Consider the following 27,934-nt stretch of genomic DNA (forward strand, 5'->3'; position numbering starts at 1 on the left):
GAGAGTGCAGAGCCGAGGTGCGCTGGATGGCAGGGGTAATCTGGAGCTCCCGGGTAGCAGACGGTAATGCATTCAGTCCTGTTCGGGGTTGGGTGGGTAGGTGGGTGGGTGGGAGAACCTAAGTCGGAGTCGTCCCTAAGGGAGAAAAGAGCTTCTCTTTCCCTCCTGGAGGGGCTGAAGGATGAGATCGGGTCGGGCCGGGGCTATTTAAGGGCAATACCCGCGCCGGCGTGTAGTCGATAAGGACGCTGCGAGAGATGTCCTCCGTCCGAGCACCAGGGGAGAACAGGGAGCCACCCAGCTCAATTGCTTGATGCCTGGGGCTAAGGCGGCTCTTGCGTTTCTTCCACATTTAATCCGTTGCTCTTGTTGCACATACTTTCATTATCCCTTGTGATTAATTAAAAGCCTAGTCGGTTGCTTTTTAAGGGCTGGACTTTTGTGATGGCGAGCCTTGTAAACTTCCAGAATGCTTTAGAGTTAATTTCGAATGCCCCTCTAGGGAAAAGGGCTGGGACATTCGTCTTTCAACCTCATCATTTTATCTTCAGATAGAAACTAACAGCCCAAAGACTCAACTTATCAAAGTTTTGACCAGTCAGAATCATGGATTATCAAGATAGTGTGCTAAAATGCAAACTTCGCAGCCATCACCATTTACCTTCCTATTTAAAAGCAGGCAGTCGATCGATAGCAGCATCCAGAAAAAATCCAACTTATTCTACCAGTAAAACAACAGTTTTAAATGAAAGTTATCACAGTGATGTTGGCTCTCACATCAGTCCTACTTAATTTTAGTTACCATCTGATTTTACATTCAATCTTTGTTGCCTTATTTCACATCAGTAGTAGTTTAAGCATGCCAGCTCCTCTTGTCAAATCTGTCCAACAGTTTATACATTCAAAAGTAAATTAAGGGTATGGGACATGGAAACAGCTGTGCTAGAAAAACAATTAATTAACATCATTTTGTGATGTTTAATGAGGTCTGATCATCTAGAACCTTTATGCCTTATCAGATATAAGAGAGTGAAATAGGCAACAGATTTGTTTTCTTATAACCTTTTATGGACTAAAGTTTACTTCGTCAGTTGCAGCAAAAGTATTGTCTGAAATGTGAAATATACATTGGAATGGAACAGGGAGGTAAAACAGCTATGTCAAATATCTGACAGAATTCAGTTTAATTGCATGTCACAATTTTTCATCGCTATAGTGATTTCCTTCCCATAGCTTCCATTTACTATGACTAAAGCTGGATGTTATTTATAGGAGTTGTAAATTCAGTACATCTGAATGACACTAGATAAACACAGGAACCAATTCATAGGTGATGTTGGCATTGTAGTTGTATGATCCCAGCCTGACCAATTAAGAAAGGTTGAAATGATACATACCTCAATCTTTTTTCAGACAGATTTATATAGTTTATCCTGTAACCTGGGGAAGGAGACTATTTTAACAAAAAAAATTGTTGCTGTTCCTTTTTTGCTCCCCAAAGACTGCAATCTAGCATCAAGCAGATGTGGAGAAAAAATGATTTAATGCCTTTTCTGTTTTGATTAAAACTAAAAATGTATTCCAACATATTCCAAGTAGTGAAAAGAAAAATCCTTTATGTACACAATTTGTAACTTAGAAAAATCCTGACCGAATGATATGCCGAGCACCAATATTGTAAATGGTTTTAAAGGGGATTTGTCATGAATTACACATAGGACTATCCATGGTGATTGATTGCATTGATGGAAAAAAGGTTACAACAAGAAATTCAGAAAATTAGTATCCTTGCTTAGATATTCTAGATAGTTTAGGGAAATGATCTCTCTATTGCAAGTGAATTATTGTTGGCTAATTATTGTTGGCTAATTAAGAGGCATGCATAAGTGCACAATTGTGCCTACAGTCCCTGTCCTATTGTCCCCATTTATTCGTACCTATTTCTTGTATTCTTACTCATGTTTATACTTGCTCCTATTATCTTATAAGTGATTGACAAATCAAATAAATAAAATAAATTTGAGTTAATGAATGTATCATCATCTGACTAGCAAATTATGCTGATAATACGGTTTGCATGATTCTGCAGAAATGTAGCAAAAAAAAATTTATGGGATAGAGAATTTAGTTTCTGTAATTTTTTTCATTTGTTTCTTGGCTTTGAGGTTGAAATTACATTGCTTAACTTGAAAAATGTGTCTTAATATAGGATCTAATAAGATTTCCAGGGGCTGGTTTCTGGCAGAACTTGTCGGTCTATGACTAGCAGAACTAGGAAAAAGAAAAACAGTAAACATCACAGAATAGATACTGTAAAATTAGAAAGGTTTTCTTTTTCTTGATGAGGAATTTGAATTGCATGACTATAAAATTCCTGCCAACTGTAGCTATCAAACATGCTACTTTAAGATGGAGTATATTGGCATCTGATGCCTTTAAGGAAAGGCTGTCAGGTTAGATCAGATCTCAATGTATTAGTGGAAGAGCTTGATCAAAAGTAATCTGAAATCGTAATTCATTTCATTTTTATTTAAGAAAGGATAGCCGACTGTGCACCTGTAGGATTAGAAGTGCTGCAAGAGAATGGGATACAGTAGTCATTAGGGGAAGATGCTGAGAATGGAAAATCCTGAGGGGATGTTTTGATTCTCTCAGTGGTGCAGCTACAATGATTGGAAGCTCTGTAGCTGTAGCTGTTGGCAGAAGATTAGGATTTTCAGTAGAACTGCAGGCGCTTAGTGCTGAACTATAAAAAAAATGCTCTGGGAATGAATTTGCTCATTGCTATTTATATTTCCACTGTAGAAAATAAGATGACATTTTGTCTGCAAGCAGTTGCATAATTATAGACAAGCCACGGGCTTCCAGAGGAACGTGCCTATAATTTCTTACTTTTTCTAGAATGGTTTGCTGGACAAGAGATCAGCTGGAAAAAACGTTAATGGACATCCTGTTTTCAGCTGTATATATATAGTAGGGAGGAAACAAGGGAAGAAGTTCTGACTTTACCACCTAGCAGCTCCAAGAATCTCCCATGTGATTAATATTCTGGACTATTTCTTCTTTTGCTTCTTCTCTTTATTGGATGATGTGCAAGTTTACATTTCCAATAATAATGTCCAGTGAATTGGGGATGCAGGAAAATGGTGGAGGCTTAGCTGAGGGCAGAAAGCTGCCGCTTCAAGCAAATTAGAAGATACTGTGCGGCTATTCTGTTTTTCTTCCTTAGTGAAATTTCTGTGATTAAAAAATAAAAACGGAGGAAGGACCAGAAAAAAATGGGAAGGTTTGGAAAATGATGACATCTGGAACCTTTCCATCTCTGAATTCAATGAGCAGAGCAAGCTCTGAAAATATCCTGATTGGCCAGACAGACAAATGTGACGTGGAACTTAGTCTCAAGCAAAAATATTCAAAATACTACTTATAATTATGCAGTTCAGGAATTCTAGGAGTTGTAGTCATGAAATGTTTGAAGGACACTAAGTTGTGGGGGAGGAAGCTGTTTTAAATCATTCAAATAGATACACTGATAAAAAGCCACATTATTGTTTTCTTGTCTAGTATTGGTCTAGTATTGTTCCTCCAGTGACATGTTGTTCTCATTGACTTAGAGAAGCCATTCAGCTGTTTATTGCTTAAGGTCTTCCAACAGAAGGCAGCTGCTCCCCAGCCAGTCATCTCAGCATTGCTCCCAGACAAATCTTTCCTTGGAATTCCAGCATGGAATGTACTCTGAGTCAGCTTCTGGATGACCTCAATTAGTCCTTAGGTCATGAGGCTGTATGGTTTTTTTTTGCATTCAAGCTTTTTCCCTGGGTAATCACAGACGGAGTTAAATATAGTCAAGTTTTCTTTAAGTTGATTGACAGGCAGAAATTGCTCATCTGAAACTTGATGATTAGTAGAGGAATATGTGATTTTGTCCCCCTCCTTTGGACACCATTTATTTAAGTTGCAAGGAGCAATAAAAATGTTTCCCTTGATGTCTCATCTTAAGGAAAATGCATGTGTAATACTTATACTGTATATATTCTTTGTGTTGTAATTACAGGTATAGTGAAAATAGGAAGGCAACACTTCTTATAATTTCCCTTTAATTCATTTTTATTATGTGTGTGTGTGTGTGGTATTCAGCTTTGTTCAGGTATTTTCCCACATTATTATAGTTGTGCTTTTAAAGTTGTAGCAACGTTTCGGCAGAATCTCATCTGCCATCATCAGGCTTCTGTATTGTGTTTGTCTGTGAGTCAGACTTTCACAGCCGTTTCTGTTTTAAATTTGGGGCTAGCCTACTGCTGTGCCAGAATGGTTTTTTCTTCATCCTGATTGGGAGTCTGGTTTGTGTTTATTGGTCTTGGAGTTTGCTGTGTTCTGCTTGATTGGTGTTTTTAATATCTTCTGTCTGTTTTGTGGCTTTTTTTGTCTTGATTGGCTGGCAACATTGTGTTTCCTGTATTGGAGGCTTTTAGTGTGGCTTGGCTCCGAGTAAACAGACGGCTATCTTTATTAGGAAGCCAGGTTTCATCTGGGTGCCTGGTTGGGATGTGTTTGAGCTGGAGGTATCAGGGGGAGTCTGTTTGTGCCCAGGTGTTTGGCTGGCTTGTGGTGTGGAGATTTTTTTGTTTGAGAGTGCAGGCTTCCAGATAATTGACAGTCTGGTGGAGTCATCTCTTCTATTCATGCTTTCAGGTCTTTTTTCAATCTCTATGGCTTCTCTGATAATTCTGTAGCTGGGGTTTTCTATAGTGGCTAGGGTTTTGGTGCCATTGAAGTCGATGCTATGACCTGTGGCTTTCATGTGTTGGACTAGTGAGGAAGTATGTTCCAGCTTTTTTTACTGCATTTTTGTGTTCATCCAGGCGGGTACTTATTCTTCTATTGGTCTGTCCAATCTATGTGGCAGGGCATGCACAGGGGACTTCATATATGCCTTGGTTTTCCAGGTCAATTTTATCTTTGGGGTTTCTTAGGACGGCTGCTATTTTTCTGTCTGTTTTGAAGGCAGTCTTGATGTGATGCCTGTGTAGTATCTTACTGATTTTGTCTGTAGTACCTCTTATGTAGGGCAGGACAGCTGTTCCATAGGTCTGTTCATCTTCTGGGTCTCCATTATGTCTCAGTGTGTTTTTGTGGATCAAGCTGGTGATTTTGCTTTTGTGGAAGCCGTTGGTTGTCAGTACTTTAGTCAGGGTGCATAGTTCAGTCTTTATGTGTGTCTTGTCTGCCAGGCGTTTGGTTCTGGCAATTAGTGTTTTGGCTACGGAGTTTATCTGCACTGGGTGGTGGTGGGATTGGGTGTTGAGGTAGCGGTTAGTGTGTGTTTTCTTCTGGTATATGGTGTGTCCTAGTGTGCCATCTGTTTTTTTGTAGATTAGTACATCTAGGAATGGTAGTTGTTTGTTTGTTTCCATTTCCATGGTGAATTTCATTTTGGGGTGTGTGCTGTTTAGGTGTATTAGGAAATTGTTTAGGTTTTCTTTTCCATGTGGCCAAATAACAAATGTGTCATCGATGTATCTTAACCATAGTTTGGGTTTGTGGGTGGCATTGGCTAGGGCTCTGGATTCGAATTCTTCCATGAACAGATTTGCAATGACAGGTGACAGTGGTGATCCCATAGGGGCTCCTTCAATTTGCTTGTAACTTTGTCCTTTGTATATGAAATATGTGTTGGTTAAGCAGTGTTCTGTGAGTTCCATGAGGTGTTTGGGTGGTTGGTATTTATTTTTGATTATTTTGAGAGTTTTTTTTATTGGGACTTGAGTGAATAGTGAAACCACGTCGAAACTTACAAGCAGATCTTCTTGTTCCACGTGTAGATCTTTGATCATTTCCAAGAAGTGGTATGAGTCTTGTAGATGTGAAGCTGCCGCTTCAGCATGGGGCTGTAGCTGCTTTGCTAGGTATTTGGCTAGGTTTTGTAGTGGTGCTCCTCTGGAGCTGACTATGGATCTATAGGTATGCCTTCTTTGTGTATTTTTGGGAGGCCATATAGTTTGGGGCATCTGGAAGATTTTTCTCTTGGGATGATCGTTTGTTTGGATCTCTTTGCTCATGTGGCTGGTTATAATTTTCTTCTTGGTTATTTTTTCCAGATATGTGGTTGGGTCCATGTTTATGGGTTTGTATGTGGAGTCTTGGAGTAGGTCTGTCAATTTTGTTTCATAGTCTTTTCCATCCATTGCTACTACTATTACTATAAAGGTAATGCCACAGTAGTATCTCAAATTTATAATTGGGAAGCCCTTAATGAAAGGCCGACATCTATTTAGATAGATAGATAGATAGATAGATAGATAGATAGATAGATAGATAGATAGATAGATGTAGATATCGATATCGATATAGACGAACACAATACAGAAGCCTGATGATGTCAGATGAGATTCTGCCAAAATGTTGCTACAACTTTAAAAGCACAACTGTAATGACGTGGGAAAATACCTGAACAAAGCTGAATACCATACTTATAAATACCCGTGAAAACTTAAATACATATATGTGTGTGTGTGTGTGTGTGTGTGTGTGTGTGTGTGTGTTTTCTTAAGTTTTCATGGGTACTTACATGTATGTTATTCAGCTTTGTTTGGGTATTTTCCCATGTCGTTATAGCTTCCTAACAAATGATAGTTGTCCATTCACTCGGAGCCAAGCTGTACTAAAAGCCTCCAATACAGGAACACAATGTTGCCAGCCAATCAAGACACCCCCCCAAAAAAGCCACAAAACAGACAGAAGGTATTAGAAACACCAATCAAGCAGAACACAGCAAACTCCAAGACCAATAAACACAGACCAAGACTCCCAACCAATCAGGATGAAGAAAAAACCATTCTGGCACAGCAGTAGGCTAGCCCCAAATTTAAAACTGAAACAACTGTAAAAGTCTGACTCACAGATGAACACAATACAGAAGCCTGATGATGGCAGATGAGATTCTGCCGAAACGTTGCTACAACTTTAAAAGCACAACTACAATGACGTGGGAAAATACCCGAACAAAGCTGAATAACATATAGATAGATAGATAGATAGATGATAGATAGATAGATAGATAGATAGATAGATAGATAGATAGATTGATTGATTGATTTGGGCCTTTCATTAAGGGCTTCCCAATTATAAATTTGAGATGTTGTCTTGGTTTGCTATCATCACCACTTATAGATGACAAGTATTTCTGGTCCTGCTCCACATAGAAGCATACTGCTCTTGCTTCATGTTCCCAGTCACTACTAGCTACAGCTTGATGGTAACACAACTTACAGAAAATGCTCCATGACTTGTGGCTGACTCAAAAACAACTTATTTTGGAAGTGTCCACGCAGCAAATTATGTATGGGCAGCAAAGAAAAAAATTAAGGCACTGGAGCCACACATTGGTGTTTGATTTACAGAAATTTCGAAAACCTGAGTAGTTCATGCTGCTGATAATAAGAGATATCTGTCTCTTCCCTGCAGTCTGATACTTGGGAGGAAGAAAAAGAAAGGGATCAAGGAGAAAAAAGGGGGTTTCAGAAAGAGAACTGATATCTTTACCACCTTTTGGCTCTGGCTGGATTTCCTGTTTGGCTCAGCTCTGCCTCCCCAAATAGTAATTCATGACAGTAGCAACAGCAACAACAACAATAATAGAAATCAAACTGCCAGATGTAATATATCCAGTTACTACTGTGTTATTTCCTACGCTCCCAAGGTATTGAGGTTACAAGCATTCTTTTGAGGGTTTTAACAAAATGTTTATGAGAAGTAGATAACAAACTTGATTTATTTCCTAGTACCGTCCATGTAAATAGAAGTTCTATTTTAGCATCCTTTTGCAAATGACCCGTTTGTTCATTTTATTTGTTATGGGCGTGACATCTAAAAATAGTACTTCCATGAATTGTAGTGTGTGTGTGAGAGAGAAAGAGAGAGAGGGAGGGAGGGAAGGGGAGAGAGAGGGAGAGGGAAGGAGGGAAAGAGGGAGGGAGGGAGAGAGACTCCTGAAAATAAAAAGTAGTCACGGCGGGGTGGGGGAAGAACTGAATTACAGATAAACTCTGGAGTAGTCTTTTTCTTAATTTCTCTTTTAGCACTTTGGTGTTGAGGGGTCTAGAGGGGGCGTGCATAAGCGCACCAATGTGCCTACCGTCCCTGTCCTATTGTTTCTTTTTATTTTTCTTATATATATATATCCATTTCATGTATTCATAACTATGTTTATACTTATACTTGTTGTCTCATAACCGCTTAAAATAAATAAATAAATAAATATTCAGGTTAATTCCATGTATAAAAAGTGACCCTATTGACCATTGACTCTCCAGCCATAGGACAGAGTCCTCTACCAAATTTAGGAGAGCATCCAAATGGCACCTTATGTCTTCCAATAGAGGGATGGCTGAAAAGTTGCTATCCCAGATTGTTCCTTAAGACAATTGTTTCATTGTGACCAGTGGTAGGGTTACACATTTTGTGTTGCGGAGTGTTTTGCCTACACCAGTTGGCTTTCGCCCATAGGCAGTTTAATGAATGGGACCATTCACTGCTGATGGAAGGATTGTATGTGCTGAATGGAATAATACTTGAGTGTCTCATGGAAATTCTACACTAAGAAACAGTTAATACCGCATGTCAGATATAGTCAGCCAGAAGTCCTAAATATGTGTTGGCTGCGACATTGACATAGCAGCTTTATTTCTGTGTCTCGGGTTCCTTTCAAACTGTTTGGGAGGAAGGATTGCATTTTTCATTTTCTTTCTAGACAAGACTAATCCAACGTAGCTTAATTTGATTGTTTAAAGGGACCATGTGGCCATGTGAGGCCATTGTATACGTACCAAAAGAGTGTATTTGGCCTGAATATCATGAGATCTGTAGAGATCCTGTGATGTTCTTAGTTTCTGTAAATGCAACTGTTGAAAATGTAATAATAATGATGATGATTTATTAAACTTGTATGCTGCCCAACTCCCAATGGCTCTGGGAGCCAGTCAGAGAGATTACAATAAAATCAATAAAACATGAAAAAGAAAATTAAAAGGTGGCAAACATGACAGCCAAGATGGAATGAAGCCAAGGGTCTCACTTACCCTTGCCAGAGGCTGGATGTAGAGCCAGGTCTTCCCTTCCCTTCTAAACAACAGCAGAATTGGGATGTCTGGATCTGGCAGGAGGAGGCACTTCCAGAGGATTGCTGCAGAAAAATTGCACCTCTGAGGTCTCAATGGGTTTAATTGAAGGAACCCGGAGTGCACCAACCCCACAAAATTGAATTAACTGGGCAGATGTTATGAGAAACAGACAGTCCCTCAACTAACCAGGCCCTATGTGGTGTAGAACTTTATGGGTAGCAGCCAGCAACCTGGGAGCAAACTGACAAAGATATTACATGAGCATAACAAGGCAAGCCATTGCTGCTTGCACCCACTGCATTCTGGACCAATTGAAGCTTCTGGGTGGTCTTCGAGGGCAGCCCCAGGTAGACAGAGTTGCAAGTCATGCTACAAAGCCATGAATGACTGAAGCACCCTGCGATGTAGGAAAGCACTCAAAAGATGCACCTTATGGAGTTGAGCAAAGGGCTTCCTGACCGAGCTATCATCTCCTCTTTAAGCAGGATCTGTGAATCCAGGAAGACCCTCTAGATTGCACATCAACACTGAAGGGGAAAATGCTACCCCATGCAAGGTAATTAAAAAAAGGAATATTCCTAGGCCTGGGTGACCCAAATACCCACAGCTATTTTATCTTGGTAGAACTGAGTTAAGAGATAGTTCTTTTCCATCTAAACCTACACAACTCCAGACTCTGGGACAGAACCATAACAGCCTCACTCTGTCAAGCTGGGGTTGAAATATATAATAGAGGATAATCAACTTACTGATGGTACTGAACCCAAATAAGTAGATGACCTCCCCCCACCCCCAGGTTCATGTATGTTGAGCAAGAGATAGAGTAGAACCCTGCTGAACCCCACAAAGGAGGGGCCTAGGGAGTGATTCAGCATTGTCTAGAACTGGCCCCAGACAAATAGAGATAAAATGGCGCTCCCAATTCCCAATCCACAGAGCCAATTCAGAAGGATACCTTGGTCCACAGTATAGAAAACTGCTGAGGGTTCAAGGAGCACAAGAATGGATGTCTCTTCCTAGCAATGTCTCTTCTGCCCTAAGTCCTGGTAGATGGAATCTGCTCGGGAGGGGAGGAGCTGACTGGCAATTGGTTTCTCAGCTGAGTCAAAGGTATATCTTTTTTCCCCAATGTTCTTTTTTTAGAAGTAAGGGTTTTTCTAGGCAGATGACAAGCACATACAATATCTGGGGATGAGTGTGCCCTGTCACTATCCCTATTATTATTCTGTGATAGCTTGGGTATGGTATATGTTACTCTGCTACATAGATTACAAAGATGGATATTGTTGACTGCTGGCCATTAAGTCTGGTCCCAATTACAGTGAACAATTGCATGACTACCTTTGAAAAGCAAATAAAGGTAGATGAGCCCCACCCCATTTATTTTCAATTCTATTTATGAAATAAAAACAATTCACTCTTAACTCCTGTAGCCTTTCCTCATTGCGGTCCTGATCTAAATATTTTGTAAGTCACACATTTACATTAACATTAAGTGTTAATTATGGGTTGAGATCTTAATTCTTTTGGATCTTTAAAACTGCCTCAGTGTCTCCTCAGTTAGCCTTGCAGGTGAGGGCATGAGAAATTAGCTCATAAATATTTTTATTTGCTTGCCTCTTACCTTCATAAGAACAGTCAGTCAGGAACTGCGCTGAGTGACAGTTCCCTACTGAAAGTCAACAATACTGGATTAACATTACTCTCCTTGAAATAAAAAGAGACATAATCTGAATGGGAGCGAGAAGAATGCTGTGAGAGAGGTGATTTTCAACATACTGATAGTAGAAAAGAAACAGAAATCTGGGTATAGAGTGGGTAATCTTTTTTTTCCCCTCTTGCTTTCAGGGATTATCCAGCCAGGCTGATTTCAGAGAGTCACAATGGGGAAAAGGTTGCTTCTCCATGGAATTCTCTTTTTCCTGTTGCTTAATGTTGTCTGTCAGGCCCAGGATCTTCCACTGAGCCAGGCAACCTCAGGGACGAGCTCTCCATGTGAAAAAGATGCTGGGTCCTGGGGAGCTGTATTCAGTGAAGAACGACTGGATGCCTGGATCTGTTCTCTGATTGGTTCTCTTATGGTGGGGTTGAGTGGGGTTCTTCCTCTACTGTTCATTCCTTTCGAGGTGGGAGCAGCACTGAAATCAGAAGGTAGGTCAGTTCTTTAGCAAAGCATTCTTGTTACCGTAATCTTGGCTATTGTTTATGCCTGTTCCCCTCAATCAGTGAATACCAGAGATAGCGTGTATGTTTAAAGCATAACTGAGTGATTGTTGTGGTTAGCCGGCAGCAGGTGTGGATGGCTGAGGAGAGCGAGGACTCAGATGAGGGGCCAGGACCATTAGGGAGTGGACTGCTGCCTTCAGAGATTGTGGGGGCTGGCAGCAGTGATGAGGAGGTTCCCGAGGAGCCTGTGCCAAGTGCGCGTGCAGGCAGGATTGCTTGCAGGTACAGAGCAGCTACAACAGCACAAGACGACTGAAGAGTAAGGCTGCAAGATAATGGCTCCTCCTTCAAGAAAATAAAAGCCAGCTGTGAAGCGAACGTTCTTTGTAGGAAGCAAAGACATTTTGACACTCAGCCTTGTGGACATTACAGTTGGTATTTGAAGACTCTTGTATTGTAAACTATTTCTTATCTGTTGTTTTTTTGGCAGCCTTGCAAAAACTTAGCAAGGCTCTTTTTTGTCAGAGCTAATTAGTTGGAAGCAGCCTTTTATCTGTGAAGAAACAGGATTCATAAATGAAACATTAAAAGGTTGTGCTGCTGACTTTGTTTTGTGTTTGCTCTCTTGGAACCAGGTTTGGGTCAGAACAGTGCTCTTTATGGCCAAGTAATGCCCCTTCTCGAAATGTGGTAATAATCTGTTGTTTTGCAAAGTAACTTCATAGCTAAAAGTGAGGCCTCGTGTTTTGTTGGGTGAATAGTTTAAAAGTCACCCATTGGACTTCAGCCATCGTACTTTTCCCTGTTAACTAAAATTTCACAACCCAAGAAGTGGAATTCTCTGATTTACTTAAAGGAAGATAAGGAAGTGATTTGGCATGTACTTTAGCAGTTTGTACTATTTGATTTCCATTAGTTATAACATTGACCAAAATATTAGTCAGAAGATTGAAGCCTTCCTCCTCACTGACCACAAGAAAGTCAATCCGGTACCTTCTCAGTGGCTTTTCAGTTTTTGCCAGACAATGACCATCCAGGTTTTATGTCTGTTCCTCTTAAATAAATGTGTGTGTTAAATCAATCAATATATTAACTTCTCTAGCAAGCAATTAGATCTTTGGAATATCCCCAACTTGTTTATTTGCCAAAGGGCCAGGCATCAACTATCTTGCTTTTTTCTGTTGGGTCCAGCACAGATGGCAGTGGGAACCTTCCAGTGTGCAGCTTTTGCTGCTCACAAAAGGGCAGTTGCTAAGGTCTTCCAGCTGGCAGGCACAATTTAGAGGTTTAAAGTATATCAGTGTTTTGTCGGAAGGAGTGGATCTGAGCTAATTAAATAGCAGCTATCTGTTTGTATGCAAATGTCCTCCCAGTCTTGTCATGTGGAGGAGAATAAGACCCAATTCTGAAGTGACTGGCTGCCATTTATTTTTCAGAGGGATCACATCGAATGAAGCAGCTGTTGAGCTTTGCTGTTGGTGGGCTTCTGGGTAATGTGTTTCTCCATCTGCTTCCGGAAGCCTGGGCCTACACTTGCACTGCTGCTGCAGGTAACACCCAGACCTATATCAAGATAATGAGACAAGTCATTTCATCACATCTGTGAAGAGAATGTTATAGATCAGGGGTATCAAACTCTCACGTCGTCACGTCAGCGTCATGGGACGTATTGGGACTTTTCCCCCTCTTTGCTAAACTGGGTGTGGGCGTGGCCAGTCCGTGACGCATCTGGCCTTCAGGCTGGGAGGTTGACACTCCTGTTATAGATTCTGGAATGGATTCATTTTAATTTCATTTCCATCATAGAAAGGCTTGATATGATAAAGAATCAGGCACAGCCAGTATATATCTGTAGGTGTAATAAAGAACAATATTGAATACAACTCCTGAACCCTCAGTGTGCTGTAACATGCTTGGATGGGATGGGGATGGGGGTGGGGTGAAGCCCTATAATTAAAAGATTGATTAGTAGAAGTGAGACCTTCTTAATGTGTAGGACACTGGGAGCACCATTGAGAGAGGCACCTGTCCTTGTTTTGAATTTGCAGAGGTTATCTTTCTTAAACCTGTCGCTCCTAGCGACTCTTCTGGAATGTGTCTCCATTTGTTTTCTTATCTGGCCTCTGGGCATCATCATCTCACACATGCCTGCCTGTCATGCTTGCTCGACTACAATCAAGAGCTTGAAGCGGACTGTAGTCCATTTAATCAAAAGTACCATTTAAGAACTTGCCAGGCTATGCCAGGAGGATTCATTAGCTATTGCAAGCTGCAGGTTTCCTGCTGTGCATATAATTTAAGAAGGCTTGGATGCTAAATTTTCAGTTTTCAACATGCATGGCTTTTGCCAGAGTAGTACATGATTCTTTATTCAATAAATCCTTGTCTTCTTCTAAGACTAATGCATAAAACACACAGCTTTCAGGACTCAGATTTGAAAATCAGCACTATAGCAAAACCTGGATAGGCAAGAAATTACATAGATGAAGGATCTAGGAAGATATATATATATATATTTGTTTTCTGAGGTTCTCGCGGGTATTTGTATGTGGATCTTTGGTTGTTCGGGTTTTCTCCCGCGGGAGAAAACCCGAACAACCAAAGATACACACACACACACACACACACACACACACACACACATACAGACTCTTAACTGTTTAAAAAATAATTTTAAGTGATTAACTGCAATCTAAACTTTTCGAAAGGTGAAAACCAGATTTTTTTCAAGAGTACAAGCTCCATGCTGGATACTATGTTATCACTAGATTATACTGATCATATAAATAAGATTATATTGATCATGTAATCTATATAGATCAATTAGGCCTTTATTATAGACTGTGGTACTTTTATTATAAATAGACCATACCTTTTCAAATTATGTGCATCTATGGATACCTGATTCTTGGACATTTTGATTGAAATAAAGCTGCCTTTGAAATATTATGCACGTCAAATCTCAGAGCAGTGATTTCCAGTTTTAGTTCTCAAAGATTGATTAATTGTAGCTAACGTAGTCCTTTTATCTCTAAGTCAAAATAGCAGAGGATGAATGGAATAATACCAACATCTGAGAAGCCAAAATTAGTGATCTTTTGATTTTGTGATTTCTTTTGATCTAGTGATTTTTAAAATTTTGTATTATGTAGAATAGTCAGAGGCCATTGAGATTTTGTTTACGTTTGCAATTTTTGAGTATGTAATCAGGATTTCTTTATACAGATAATTTTTGGCTGTGTTGCCAAAAATCTCCAAATCTTTTCTTGTAGTCAGAATTGCCAGTCAGACTGTGTTGTGGGTGGACAGATTTTTTTCAACCCTGAAACATCTCACAGGTTGCCTCATTTACCAACTATTCAAATGTATGAGGTTATAAAAAAAATAGCTTTGTGATCAATCCTCACATTTATGTCTGTTGCAGCATCTCATTTGTTTCACAACTAGCAAGTTAATAAAGAAGGCTGAAGTAAAATCATAAATTATATGATGTTCTCACTGAATTACCAAAGGGGAATTGAAGTTATAAGCCTATCACAGTCATGTGATTTTTCCACTTAGTAACTTAGGTGTTTAGTGATAGAGTTGTTGGCCTTAATTGGGGTTCCTAAGCAAGAACTACCTGTATCAGTTTGTTGGTTGGGAGCGGGGGGCCATAGCATAATACTTGGGTTCACCCACTTGTGAAATCCTTCAAATGCATCTTGCCTCTCTCCTGCTACCAAGCCGTTGCAGATGGTTGTTTTCCTACTGCTATTAATAGGAAATTAGTAACCTGATCCCTGCCAGCTAGCTGATCATATGATCACTGACCAGCCAGGACCAGGTGGTCTAGTTTCCTGCCATTAATTATACCAGAATCCATTTTCTGCTGGTCAGCTGATCATAGTGATTGAGGGGAGGGAAATCTGCAGCTTTCCTCACAGCTGCCAACCCATGTGGCTTATGACTAATGACAGTCGGTTACCCATGGATGGTACAAATCCATGTGGGGTTATATTTATGACGATTCCTGCAGCGCCAAGTCCTTTGTGGCCCACTGTAATTCAGTAGTAATTTATTGGTCTATTGCAACAGTTAAATGTCTTACCCAACTCTTGAGTGCCAAATATTTTATTTTTCCTTGATTTAAAACCAAGACATTCTCTGATGAATCGAAAGGTGGTAACCGAGTGAAAAGAGGATGTTTTATGTAGCAGGAATAAAAGCAAATATTTTAGGTTGCATTGTTTGATACCTGGAATGTGGGAACCTTAGGATTTTGGGTTTTTTTTTGTTTTTTGGTACCCAACTTTTCTAACACCAAAGTGGTGAAATGTGCCCTCTGCAGAATCATTCCTTGGGGATGCTTACAGCTGGAAAGAATCATCCTGGGCAGCCGTGTATTTTAGGTGTACAGTAGGAACTGATTGCTCTACTTCTTCTCCCCACCCTTACAAGGAGAAGGGCAGAGCATCCAACAGCAGAAGCTTCTGGGGCTCTGGGTGATCATTGGCTTACTTACCTTCCTGAGTCTGCAGAAGATGATCCCAGATAGTGAAAAGCAAGGAAGCACCAACTTGGTGAGTGGACTATGAAAGGAGCACTTGAATTTGCTTTAGAGATGGCATGATGTGCTGTTCTTTGCTCCGCATAACACTTTATCCCATCTGTCTCTTTGAAGCTTCCTTCATAGCTTAGGAATTCGGTGTATATAAACTATGGGGGAGTAGAAAGGCATCCCTTTATCGGGCCCCACAGGAATCTTCTGCTAATAGTGAAGAGCCTTAGGCACTGTGTTGAATTCCTCTCTTGTCCACTTCTAACCTCCCTCTGCTTCTGCACTGAGCATAAACTGTGCAAATATCTAGTTTCTGAAAGTTGTATGTGTGCGTCTTGTAGCTATGTGGTGCTTCAGATTTGATATCAAAAATAGGCTTTATAGTGCAGAAGGATGCAGATGTAGCACCTGTCTGCTGCTGTTCTTCAAAGCACCCACATTGTTGCCTGGGATCAGATAGCAGCTTTGGAGGGGCAGCCCCATGGAAAGCCATAGTTGCTTTTAAAGAGTTGCAGGCAGATGCTGCCCTTGCGCACTTGAAGCATCTTTTTGGAAATGGATTTAAAAGCCTACATTATCCTAGTACCGTGATGACGAACATGTGTGCCAGAAGTGGCATGTGGATCGATCTCTCCGGGCACATCACCCATCACCCACTGCTCTTCCAGTTTCTGCACGCCAACCAGCTGGTCTTCGCGTGCGTGGGAAAGCTGGAAACCGGAAGAGCAGCTCCCTAGTGCGCATGCACATGCCAGGAAGGTGAGCTCTGGTCTTCATGTGTGCATGCGTGCCAGAAACTGGAAGTCAGGTGGCCAGAGCGCATGCGCACATCGGAAACTGGAAGCTCTTCTGGTTTCCGGTGCTCGGGTGCGCATACGCTGGGAAGTTGCTCTTCCAGTTTCTGGCAGTCCCCTGCGCACGCATGCTCCCATTTTGGCACTCGGTGCCAAAAAGGTTCGCCAACCCTGCCCTAATATATACATGTCTTTCAGATTTCAAAACAGCCATTTTTCATGGTTCTTTTTTTAAGTGTGTGTGTTGGGGTGGAGTTAGAGAGACTGAAGTAAATGATACTGATTTTGCTTCCTCAGCAATGTTTGAAGTATATAAATGTGTGTTTAATTTGTATGGCTTTATTCCCACCTAGTAAATATTCAAAATGATACTTTGTGTGTTGCCTTTGGAATGGGGTGTTTTAAAGGGAATAAGAGAGATCTTTTAGCCACTGTTTGATGGACACGGATAAAGTTCAGCCATTTCTCCATGGTTTTAGATCAACAATTGTAAACCAGTCACTGAAAGGACCCTGAATGGCAGCAGCTTCTCTAAGCAAGATGCAAACACTCCAGTTCAAAGAAAGAAGTCCAGCCCAGCTCATTGCAATGGGTCCTCTCATTTACTCTCATCATCAACACAGAAAATCAAGGTAAAACACTGATTGATGGTCTCTCGAGATCTATGGCCCATAGAGAGATAAAATAGACCACTTGAAGAAAAACATTCAAAAGAAGTTCATCGCCTGCTGAAAATAAGCAAGTGGGACAGGATTCTAAAGAAGAGTAAACTTTCTGTTTGTTATGCTTTGTGCTATAAAACATAGAGCTGCTTTATATTGACTGAGACTATTAAGACACGCAGCCCATTATCACATGTGAAAGTCTTCTCTATTCTGGCTGCCTCCTTGTAAAGGAAATGCCCAGGATTGCATTTGAGATATCGTATATACAAAAGATATGCCTGGTCCCCACTTATATCCTCCTTAACTTTAATTCTTTATAATACATTTAGAGGGAGAATAGGACTGAGTAAGTGATCTGGATTCAAGGGGGGAAAGTTGAGTTGTAATACCTGTTGGTATTTCCACAAAGAAGCAAAAGACACATTTGATTTAAAGATGTTCCAAGAGGGGGTGACACATACCAAATTCCTTTTTCTCCAGACCTCCTTTGAATTCAGATTGTTGCACAGCCCTAATAAACAACCAGTATCTGGATTCTAACAATGTTCCTACACTGCAGCCACTAGAGGAATGCTATTTCCTGCAATGTGGGGACTCTGTATTCTTAAAAATACACTTTCCAATGGAGGTGAAAGGAGTTCAGTCAGACAAGCTGTGTTCCTGTTGAGAACTATCAGGGCATATAGAGTTATGCCCGTCAAAACACAGTAATGCTGAATCTGCTGAATTTTGTATTTGTGTGTTTCTAGGGACCATCATGTAATTCCATGTTGCTGTTTCCAAAGCAATGTGCCTCCTTGTTCTCACATTCAAATTCAGATCTTTATTCAGTTCTTTATTAACGCAAATACATTTATATTATGTAAATTTACACTCAAAGAAAAATAAAGGATCTTTATTCCAGTCATAGACCGGCATAAGGATTATATAATAAAAGTATGTGAATGCAATTGTATGCAAAAGTTTTGGCACTTTAATCAAGCTGTATGATTCAATGGATCCCTAAATGAACAAAAGCTGGCCCGACCTCTACGAAGGTAAACACAACAACGTCCAGCAGATCTGAAACTAATGTTCCCCTTCATATGCAACCTGTCCCAATTCAGAATAAGATAGCAGTGAATATGGAAAGTTTCAGAAGTTGAGCATTTAGTCAGAACTTTGTAATACCTCTTTTGGCAAGATGAACAGCTTCTACGTGTTTCCTGTAACCAATGAAGGGTCTCTCTATGGTTTCCATTTGGAATGTTCCCTGACTTCCTTTTGCAGATCTTTCCTAGCTCTGTCACTGTCAACGTGTGGTGGGGATTCTTTTTGAACTGATGATGTATTGTTCTTTTGCAAATATTTGTAACCAATATTTACAACTCAATTTCTTTGTTGACCCAGTGTTGAGTTTCCTCCTAAGTCTCCCTCCCAGAGATTTTCTGATTCTCTTCCTCATTTTGGGGTTTGATAAGGGGAAGAGCGAGTGAAAAGAAAAGAATGGCTAGAATGGACTGTAAGCGTGCTCAACATGGCTTGACATTCTCCTGCTGTTTCTCGTATTAGTCAAAGAACCTCTTTCGGGATACCCAGTCCTTTCCCAAAGACCACGGCTTCTCTATGACAGCTGATCCACTCCTTGGCCTTGGTGAACCATTGCCTGTAGCCGGTTCTTCTCATTCTAGGGTCTTGGGTAAAGTTCTAGTTCCTCTGGGCCTTCATTTCTTTTCCTTCAGGAAAGCCATCCCTGGACCTTTCTTCTCCCTTCCCAGTCAGAAACCAACAATTCCTCAGACATTTAACTTCTTTCTCCAACTTTTCTCTCCAGCCACTCTGTGGTCAGAATTTCCTTGTCTTTCCTTCCCTCCTCTCCTGTTCTCCCTTTCCAATGTTTAGCCAGATCAGCAGCATGCTCCTCAACAAGGAGGGGAGGAGGAGGAGGGTCTCCCCCCCACGCCCATTTCTAATCCCCAACATCTATATAGTAGCCAGGAGCAATGGGACTACTGTCTTAACATCTCACCACAACAGACTGGCTAGCAGCCAAGTCTGCATATCAGCTATTAATGATAGTCCAGCTGCCATTCAGGGCCAAAACTGAGCTCCCGTTTTCCCCTTTTATTCACTGCAAAGGCTGGCTCACAGGAGCAGAACTGCAGCTCCCCCAGGCCACTAAAACTGTTATGCCACAATCCCCTGACAGATTTTCCATAATATTCAAGTCTGGGTGAAGTGAAGGCCATTACTAAATTACTAAAAGCTTTATCTTTCTTTCTTTCTTCTAAATAACTCATGGTTGCTTTGGACATGTATTTCAGATCATGTTGAAATATCCAACTTCTTTTTAGCTTTAGTTTTTCTTCACTGACAGCGAGTTGTTAGTTTTAGGACCCAGTGATATTCAGATGGAACCATGCCATCTGGACAATATTTCTTGTGTTGTTTTCTGCCACCTAAGCTCAGAACATAATTGTTGGCCAAGGAATTTTTTTTTTCTTCAGATGTTTCTCTGAACATATCTTATGTGGTTGTGACTGAACAATTCACTTTTTATTTCATCAGTATAAAGCCCTTTGTTCCAAATGTTCCTGGATTAAGGTTTTCTACTGACTGACTTTAATTGAAAAAGTTGAAAGAAAACTACAGTGACAGAATTCTGACTAATCTTCCAAGCAGATCAGTGTTGCAAAAGCGATGCTGTGAACCTCTGATAACTATTCCAGATGTAGGTGAACTTTTAAACAGGTTGTTTGTATTGATACATGGTTTCTGTTTTTTTAGAATATCAAATTTCTTCACTCTGTCTCTCCTGGTCAAAATTGCTAGCTGGAATTGGTTCAGTGTTTTTATACCTGTTTCCTACTTTGTAATAGTGAATTAACTTCATTTTCGCTGCTTGGAGAAACCTACTGGTTGTTGGAAGTAGAGATGACAACAGTCACATTTTGAGAGGTTAGAAGGATCAGGATATTGTTCTTCTGTGGTATTGATTTTATTTCCTTGCAAGCTGAAGAGATTGGTCACCTTTTTTGCCTTATTAAAAATGTTACAATTAGAAAAAAGTAACCCTGAATCAACTGTAGTTAATTCATCTGCACTTGCCATGTTCATTGTTGTCAACAACTCATAAATACTAAGTATACATTCAAATTTATAGAAATATATTGTGTTTGGTTTTATATCATGAAGCTGTTGTGTCAGGCTCTGTCAACAAAAGGATTCATTGAAACCTACAGTTTTGACTAAGATGTGCCTTTCCACACAACTACATACATATATGGGAATGTCATTAAGCTGTGCTGATCTAGAGTAAGCAACCTTATACAAAATTTATGCAAAAGCTAAAATACATGTAAGCAAAAACTAGGAATGGAATACATGTTTTGTGAAAACAGCTATCTTTGTTGGTTAATCCTGAAGCTTTTGAATTCCTTTCTTTTTGTTCTTCTTCTTTACCCCTTCCTTTTGCCCTGGGCAGATGAGTGGATATCTCAATCTCTTGGCTAATACAATAGATAATTTCACACATGGCTTGGCAGTGGCAGCCAGCTTCCTGGTTAGCAGAAAGGTAAGTTTACTTCTTTAGGAGACTGGCTCTCCTTTAACAACATGAAGATGAATTAAAAAGACATGTACCCTATTCCCCAAATATATTGCTTCCTTTACTCTTGACACAAAGGCACTAAAAAATCCATCTCTATCCAACATTCAGTCTGCTTATACTGAATATCTATTGCTACCTTTGGGTTGTGGCTTGGGTGATGCAGGGATACTGTGGTGTGCCGTTCACCTTGTTGCACAACAATCTCTCTTTCTAAGCTAATCAGGATGCTATCTAATAGACAACTATCCTACACTTCTTGTTTTGAAAGACTTAAGTGTCCACGCTGAAGTGGTGCAGTAGGAATGGCTTAGGATTGCAAATCCACCATGGCCATCGGTCTAGCCCAATTTCTTCTGGTTGCACTTATATAAGGACATATAGCGGATGTGGTATTTGATTGGTTCCCATGATCCCGAAATGCAGGAACTGTTTTAATTCCATTCTCATGGAAAGATTACTGTCTGATCAGTTTAATGGTTGTTGTAAACCCATCGAAGAGTTAAAATAGTTTGGCCCAGCACTTAGTAGATCCAAGAATTTGCTAAATATGCTTGGAGAATTTCTTGCCTTCGTTTGGGCAACAGAGTTAAAGCCTTGGCAGATCTGTGAAAATAGGAGAGGGCCCAGATGAACTTCCTTCTTCCCAATGAAGTACAACGGAGGAGGTTTCAAATGCAAGTGGAAGAACTCTTAGGACAAACTAGGTTGAACATGTAGTGGAAGGTCATGGAGTAATGCTACTCCATGGGAGGGGAGGCAGCAGAGAGGGCTGACTTGTTTGCTCTTGAGAAACGTCCAAGAACTGTAATGATTGTAAAGCGTGACAATTAGACTGCTATCTGGATGCAAAATGTGGATTCATGTGATTTTTTTAAAAAAAAATCAGCACTGTTTGTCACTTGCTTGCTAGGTTTATTGCTTTTTTGGGTTCATTCATTTTAGTGTGTGTGTGTGTGTGTGTGTATAATTTTGTAAGCTGCCTTAAGTTGTTATATGGACAGAAAAGTGGGATGCCATATATAAATACATATAACGTTTGCCCCAGGGCTACATAGGAGGAGGATGATGATGATTCATTTGGTTTCAATGCCATCCAGCTCCAGACAAAATCTGGGTGGCTTATGATATATAAACATGAAAGGATGGGATGGCCAAGGTAGGGAAAAGGGAGCATCACATACATGAAAACTCATTGTCATGCATACACTTAATGCAACCCATCAAACACACAATATTCACTTAAGCTCCTTCTTCTGTGAACTGGCATTGCCAGCAGCAGGAAATCCGAGGTTTGATTCCCTCAGTCAACTGATCAAATCGTCACATGGCTGGCAACATTTGGATTGTTAAGTTTCCTGTTGATTATGGCAACAGAAAGCTAGTGATCTGTGCCACCTAGCTATGTAGCTGATTAAAAGGATCAGTTGGCCAGTAGGAAAATAGGAAGAAGGAATCTTTAGGCTTTGTTGTTGAAGGTGGAGGACCACATGAGGCCACAGATTTGTCTATCCGTACTCCTTTAGAAGGTCTGTGTAATTTTTAGGAAGCAATTTCATCATTTTTCCATGTTCCGCTTTAATATTTACAACAAAGCCCCCAAGCCCACTTGGATGTTTCCTATAAGTTCTCTAAATGCTAAAGCTGCATAGATCACTGTCTCAGGTAGAACCTTGTACTACATGATTGCTACCCTGTTGAGCTATAAAAACTTCTCGTAGCTAGTTTTGTCTTCTTGGTTTTTAGGTTGGACTCCTTACGACCCTGGCAATTCTTCTACATGAAATACCCCACGAGGTGAGTGTGTCAGGAATGTGTGGGTGTGGGAAGCTGAGCTAATGGTGGGCAGAAATCCTGGGTATATATACAGTAGGGTCAGCAACACAGAGAGCTTTGCAGACTGGTGTAAGCCAAAAGCAGAGAAATCTTTTCTTCTGTCTGTAAAACAGCGTGAACACTAATATTGGAAGAGAGGGGAGAGGCCACCAATAAGTGTGAAGACATCTTGATCTTTTTGTTTCTTCATTGCCAAAATGAGGGGTTAGCAGATGGTAAATATTGCTTAGCATCCCTTCTTGTTAACCAACCAGAAGAGCCATCTTCTTCTATAAGGCAAAAACTATATTCCCAATCAGGTGCTCTCCAGACATATTAGGCTATAGCACCTCTAGATATCCCAATGCATTTTCAGGACTCTGTTGGAGAAAATGCTTTGCTTGTCAGAAAGCTAGCTGGGAAGGCCGCAAATGGTAATCCTGTGACCCTGAGATGCTGCAACTCTCATCAATACATGCCAGTTGCCAAGGACCCGAGTTTTGATCCCTTGACCTTAGGAATGGTGTAACAGTCATAAGTGTGAGGACTGGTTATGAGTCACTTTTTTCAATATCATTGTAAGTTCAAATGGCTGTAAATCGAGGACTGTCAGTATATAGTCTTTTTCAGTTATTTTCCTACTTATTTAATAAAAATAACAAACAAATTACTAAGCCACAGTTGATTAACCTCCCTGGAGCCCTGCCATGCCCCTGTCAGAATCTGATTCCAAGGGGGAGGCCAAGCAGCTGACAGGGAGTGGGAGTGTGGCTCCGGTGGCTGTGGAAGAAACTGGGGAAGGGCAAAGTCCGGCTGGGCAGAGCAGGAGAGAAGTAGAGCAAGGCAGAGAGAATTCAGAGGAAGTCTCAGGGCCACCCCTTCTTCATCCTACGGCACGCTGGGAGGAACAGAGAAGAGAGCAACGTGAACTGTGTGGCTTACAGGGGAGGAAAGGGCCCTGATTCCCTTCTTTAGCTGCAGCTGGGAACACAGTGTTTAAAAAGAAAGATTGCACACAGCAACTGGTTGGAAGCAAATCATGAATTATCTGTTCTTGTAGAGGCTTATCTGGGTTCCTAGCATCTTCCCAACCGTGTGTGTTTTGTTGGCCTTTGAAGTCTGGAATTCCTTATCCTGCCCTGTCCAGTTAATTGCTGCAGCATGGTTTGTGTGGATTTTTATTTGCAGTTTGTACGTACTTTGTTTTCGGGCTGAATTTCCACCACTTAAAGACTGTTTTGGGGAGAGTTTTTTCTCCAGCCGAAGGTAACTGGACACTGGGGGCAAAGTTGGCGGTATTAAAGGAACATTTCTTACTTATGTGACTGTGTTGCTTTTGTGCCACGCCCCGGGTCATCACAAGCCCAGTTTTAAGCAAAGTCACCTACCCTCCATGGAACAGCTACCTTAAGTAACACGCCGTAGCCACCATAACCATTTTCAGATTGGGTGCCTTGCTCCCGGATGTTACATTCTGTTTTCCCTTTCTGTAGGTGGGTGATTTTGTCATTCTCCTCCGGGCAGGATTTGATCGCTGGAGTGCAGCCAAGCTGCAACTCTCGACAGCTCTCGGGGGCATCCTGGGCGCCTGCTTTGCTATCTGTACTCAGTCACCAAAAGGGACAGGTGAGGTTCTTCGAAGGCACAGCAGATGGCTCAGAAGCTCCATTCCCTTTGACTCTCAATGTGTTCACATATAGAATATGAAATGTGGGCATCCCTTGGTTCGTAACGTGCTGTCCATTATCTCTTCAGGGGAAACCATCGCTTGGATTCTCCCTTTCACCTCTGGAGGATTCCTGTACATTGCTTTGGTAACTGTGGTGCCTGACCTCTTAGAAGAGAAGAATCTTTGGTAAGAGTTGCTCTCGTGATTTTTGTTTTTGTTTAATGTAGAAAAGCTTGAATAGCCGTAACAAAAGGGAGTCATTTGAAATCCCAAAGACTAGAAAAGCTTTTATGACATCTTTTTTTTTAATGAGGAAGGGTCTGTCAAATTCCTTCGCCTTCACTGCTGGGGATTGCTACACACATGGATCTGTTCCTGAGGAGAATTTGGAAAGAGAATTTGATAGATTCAAATCTCTAGATAGATAGATGATAGAAAGATTGATTGATAGATAGATAGATAGATAGATAGATAGATAGATAGATAGATAGATAGATAGATAGATATAGAAATATAGAAATATAGAGATAGATATAGAGATAGATAGGTAGATAGATGATAGATAGATGATAGATAGATAGAGAGTGAGAGAGAGAATGAACTAGTGCTTCTCAATCTTCATTTTTCATCTCCCAGAAGCCCACATGATACATCACTGGGTGACTAGACCACAGTCACCCAGGGACTTCCATGTTCAAATGAAGACTTGAACCTCAGTTCCCTCTGTCCAAGTCCGTCACTGCGAATCCATTCATACAGCACGTTTAACCTGGTTACTGAGTTAGGCTATTTTCTAGCCTCCCATAAACCTTGAATCACAAACCCTTAGTTAAAATATGTCGAATTAGTAAAAGGCTGGGTTCAATTCAACAAGGAAAGTCACACACACACACACACACACACACACACACACGCACCATTCCCCTCAAACTCCCCTCCTCCAAAACTTGGCTTGGCATTTCAAAGGCATCTATTTGGTCTTTACCTAACACAGTTAAGCAAGTTGTATAAATACAAGCATTAGCTACCACAATATAATCTTTTCTTTAAAAAATAAAATAAAATAAAAGCTTTTATCTGTATTTCTCTATACAGTGATTCTATAGTGAAGGTCCAGGAAAGATTGATGATGATGATGATGATGATGATGATGATAATTGTCCTTCTCTTCTCCTTCCCTTGCCCAGGAACTCTGTGCAACAGGTTCTGTGCCTTTGTATTGGCATCGTTGTCATGGTGCTTTTCTCCTTCACCATCGAATGAGAGTCTCCGGCTTCTTTTCTGCTGTTTCACAAAGCTGCCTCCCTCTGAAGTGTTACAAAGGAGTCAGGGACACCCAGGGATCTTTCTTCCTCATGTGCCTGCAGAATCTGACTGCTGCTCAGGGGTGGTGAACAAAGGAAGCGTCTCTTCTTCTTTTTTTCTTCTTAAACGGCACAAAGCTAGACATCCAAAAATGTTGAGAAAAGATGAGGATGGGGTTGTTGTTTTTTAGAGGTATCAGAGTGTCTTTTTAAAAATAATAATAATAATAATTTAAAGGAGGGCAGGGGGAACCAGCAGATGATGGTAAGGACTTCTTTTAGTGGAACGGATGGCGGTGTTCCTGTTGGACCAGTCTCTGTGCTGGGATCGCTTGGACAAAAACTCCAGAGTGAAATAGAAAGCAAGAGTGCATATATATATATCTATATTTTTCTCTCCTGGGCTCAGGTACTTCACCATCAGCAAAATACTTGGTTGTTATTCGACCTATGTTGGAATCTATGTATCCCCATCTAGCTCAGTATATCTGGACTGGCAGAGACTTTTCATGGTTTCAGCTAGAGAGCTTTTCCAGTTCTTGTCCCCTCTGAGATCCTCTTGAAAATGGAGACAGCAGGGACTGAAGTGTGTTTCCTGCTACTTTGAGGTCTTCCCTTCCCATAAAAGCATCTCTGCACTTTTTCTGAGATAGACAATTTCATGCCCTCTACCTGTGTGGGATTCCAGCTTCCATTTATCCCAGCCAGTATGGCCATTAGCAAGGGACTTGGTTTGGCAATCCAAAACATCTGAAGGGGTATCCAGGTTTCCTAACCTGGTTCTAGAATTGATGATTTCTTACTTCTAAAGGTGAGTAACTGAAAATCTGACTGGAGTCAGCAGAGCTTTTCTTAGGCTTCTCCAATACATTTGTATTATGAAATCAGGAACTATATTGGAAATGCCTACATGGATTGTTTAATAACCCTATTTCTAGCTATCACTTTTTCCTCAAAACTAGAATATCACCAGTAACTGGGGATGATAGAGCTCAACTCCAAAAACCACTTGGGCCCCACAACTAGAAGATACAACCTAAGAACGCCAACAATATCCTTCTTCCAAATGTGACACTGTATGAAAAAGGTTTTAATTTATTCTGGCCATGAGGTAGCTTTAAAGCAGCAGGATTAGTCTTGTTTGGCAGCTTTTTGGCTGAAGCTTCCTTTTTGATTCATTTGGTAACAAGATAAGACAAATCTACATTCTCCTACAGTGGATAAGAAAGAACTTGATAGAAACACACATGGGCAGCATAAAGAGAAATGCAATGGGTGTAGCAGCCTTAAAATCTACATAAATAACAGCTCTGTTTTTTTTTCTTGTTGTTACTGTGGTAGCTCATTGAAAGATGTTCACGTATTTTGATCAATTCTTCCATAAAGCAACATTAGATGCAGGTAATCTGTTTTATTGACTCTCCTAATGAAATGTCCTCTCTTTTTATGAATCTGTCTGTCTGAAGAGTTGGTCTCCTCCAACAGTTGCTTCCAGTTGTTCCCAGTACAGAGTGCCAAAAGGGCACCTTTTCCTACTCATCCCTTGTGTGTTTTATTCCTTTTTTACACACCCTAGCTAATATTTTCCAAGAATACTTGTTGCCCTTTCAATTCTGACCGGCATTATTAAGAGTCTCTAGTAGTGCATTCCCAGGATGAGAGAGTACATAGAAGATCATGCAGTTGGAATCAGGGTTAAGTCTGGTGTAGGCTGCAAGCTGCAGCAGGAATTTTCTGCTCACTGTTTAGGAATGCAAAGTGGGTGACATTGACTCATTAATCTTTGAGTTGTTATTGTTGGCTTGCAGCCCAGGCTGCCTGAAGTGAATCTGCAGATACTGGGGAGCATTGCCTGAAGGGGCCAGGCACAGTCCAAAGGAAGAAGTTCCTACTGCAGTTGGAACTAGCTCACAATGCTACAGACAAGCAAGATGGTTAATATTTTTGCAATACTTATCACTTTGGGCGTTATTTAGCACTAGCTTTTGTGCATTCGCCTTCTTCTGTTTCACACAGAGGCAATAGAGATTAAATTTTAAAAATCTGAATGTGGCCTCTTATTCATTCGTACGCTTCTATTCTTTCACTGGGCTCTTGCATATATCTCGCTTTTAAATAGGAAGCTGTTGGAACGAAGAAAAAGGTCATATAATTTACCCTTCCCATATAATTTAGCCTTCTGATTATGAGAATTACTGTTTAATATATCTGGAGAAAATCCAGTTGTAGAAGTCCGCTGTCTACTAAAGTATGATAGATAAGCCATGCTCAGGGGA

At 40.7% G+C, this 27,934-nt stretch overlaps 1 protein-coding gene across 3 annotated transcripts; it reads left to right on the forward strand.

Moving 5' to 3' along the window:
- SLC39A13 (solute carrier family 39 member 13) lies at positions 1-27,706 on the forward strand. 3 transcript variants are annotated; one of them, XM_087921544.1, is made up of 11 exons: positions 1-63; positions 9,602-9,675; positions 10,968-11,270; positions 12,722-12,835; positions 15,726-15,847; positions 17,099-17,251; positions 20,748-20,837; positions 22,617-22,667; positions 24,179-24,311; positions 24,441-24,540; positions 25,542-27,706. In XM_087921544.1, the coding sequence occupies exons 3-11, from the start codon at positions 11,003-11,005 to the stop codon at positions 25,615-25,617; spliced, it is 1,107 nt and encodes a 368-aa protein (XP_087777670.1). In that variant the 5' UTR covers positions 1-63; positions 9,602-9,675; positions 10,968-11,002; the 3' UTR covers positions 25,618-27,706. The 3 variants fall into 3 exon arrangements, with proteins under 3 accessions (XP_087777670.1, XP_087777669.1, XP_026563911.1); XM_087921543.1 differs by having other exon boundaries at positions 9,605-9,675; XM_026708126.2 differs by lacking the exon at positions 9,602-9,675.
- The last annotated feature ends 228 nt before the right edge of the window (positions 27,707-27,934 follow it).

Source organism: Pseudonaja textilis, chromosome 1, assembly GCF_049901715.1.
Source record: "Pseudonaja textilis isolate UNSWEBS1 chromosome 1, rPseTex1.2, whole genome shotgun sequence".
Taxonomy (NCBI): Eukaryota; Metazoa; Chordata; class Lepidosauria; order Squamata; family Elapidae; genus Pseudonaja; species Pseudonaja textilis.

What these genes read in the sequence shown, in the direction of transcription:
- SLC39A13 (XM_087921544.1), top strand. Translation starts at nt 11,003, where the DNA reads ATGGGGAAAAGGTTGCTTCTCCATGGAATTCTCTTTTTCCTGTTGCTT. An exon ending in AGCAAGGAAGCACCAACTTG is followed by an intron (nt 15,848 to 17,098) that starts GTGAGTGGACTA and finishes CCATGGTTTTAG; the next exon opens with ATCAACAATTGTAAACCAGT. An exon ending in TCAGTCACCAAAAGGGACAG is followed by an intron (nt 24,312 to 24,440) that starts GTGAGGTTCTTC and finishes TTATCTCTTCAG; the next exon opens with GGGAAACCATCGCTTGGATT.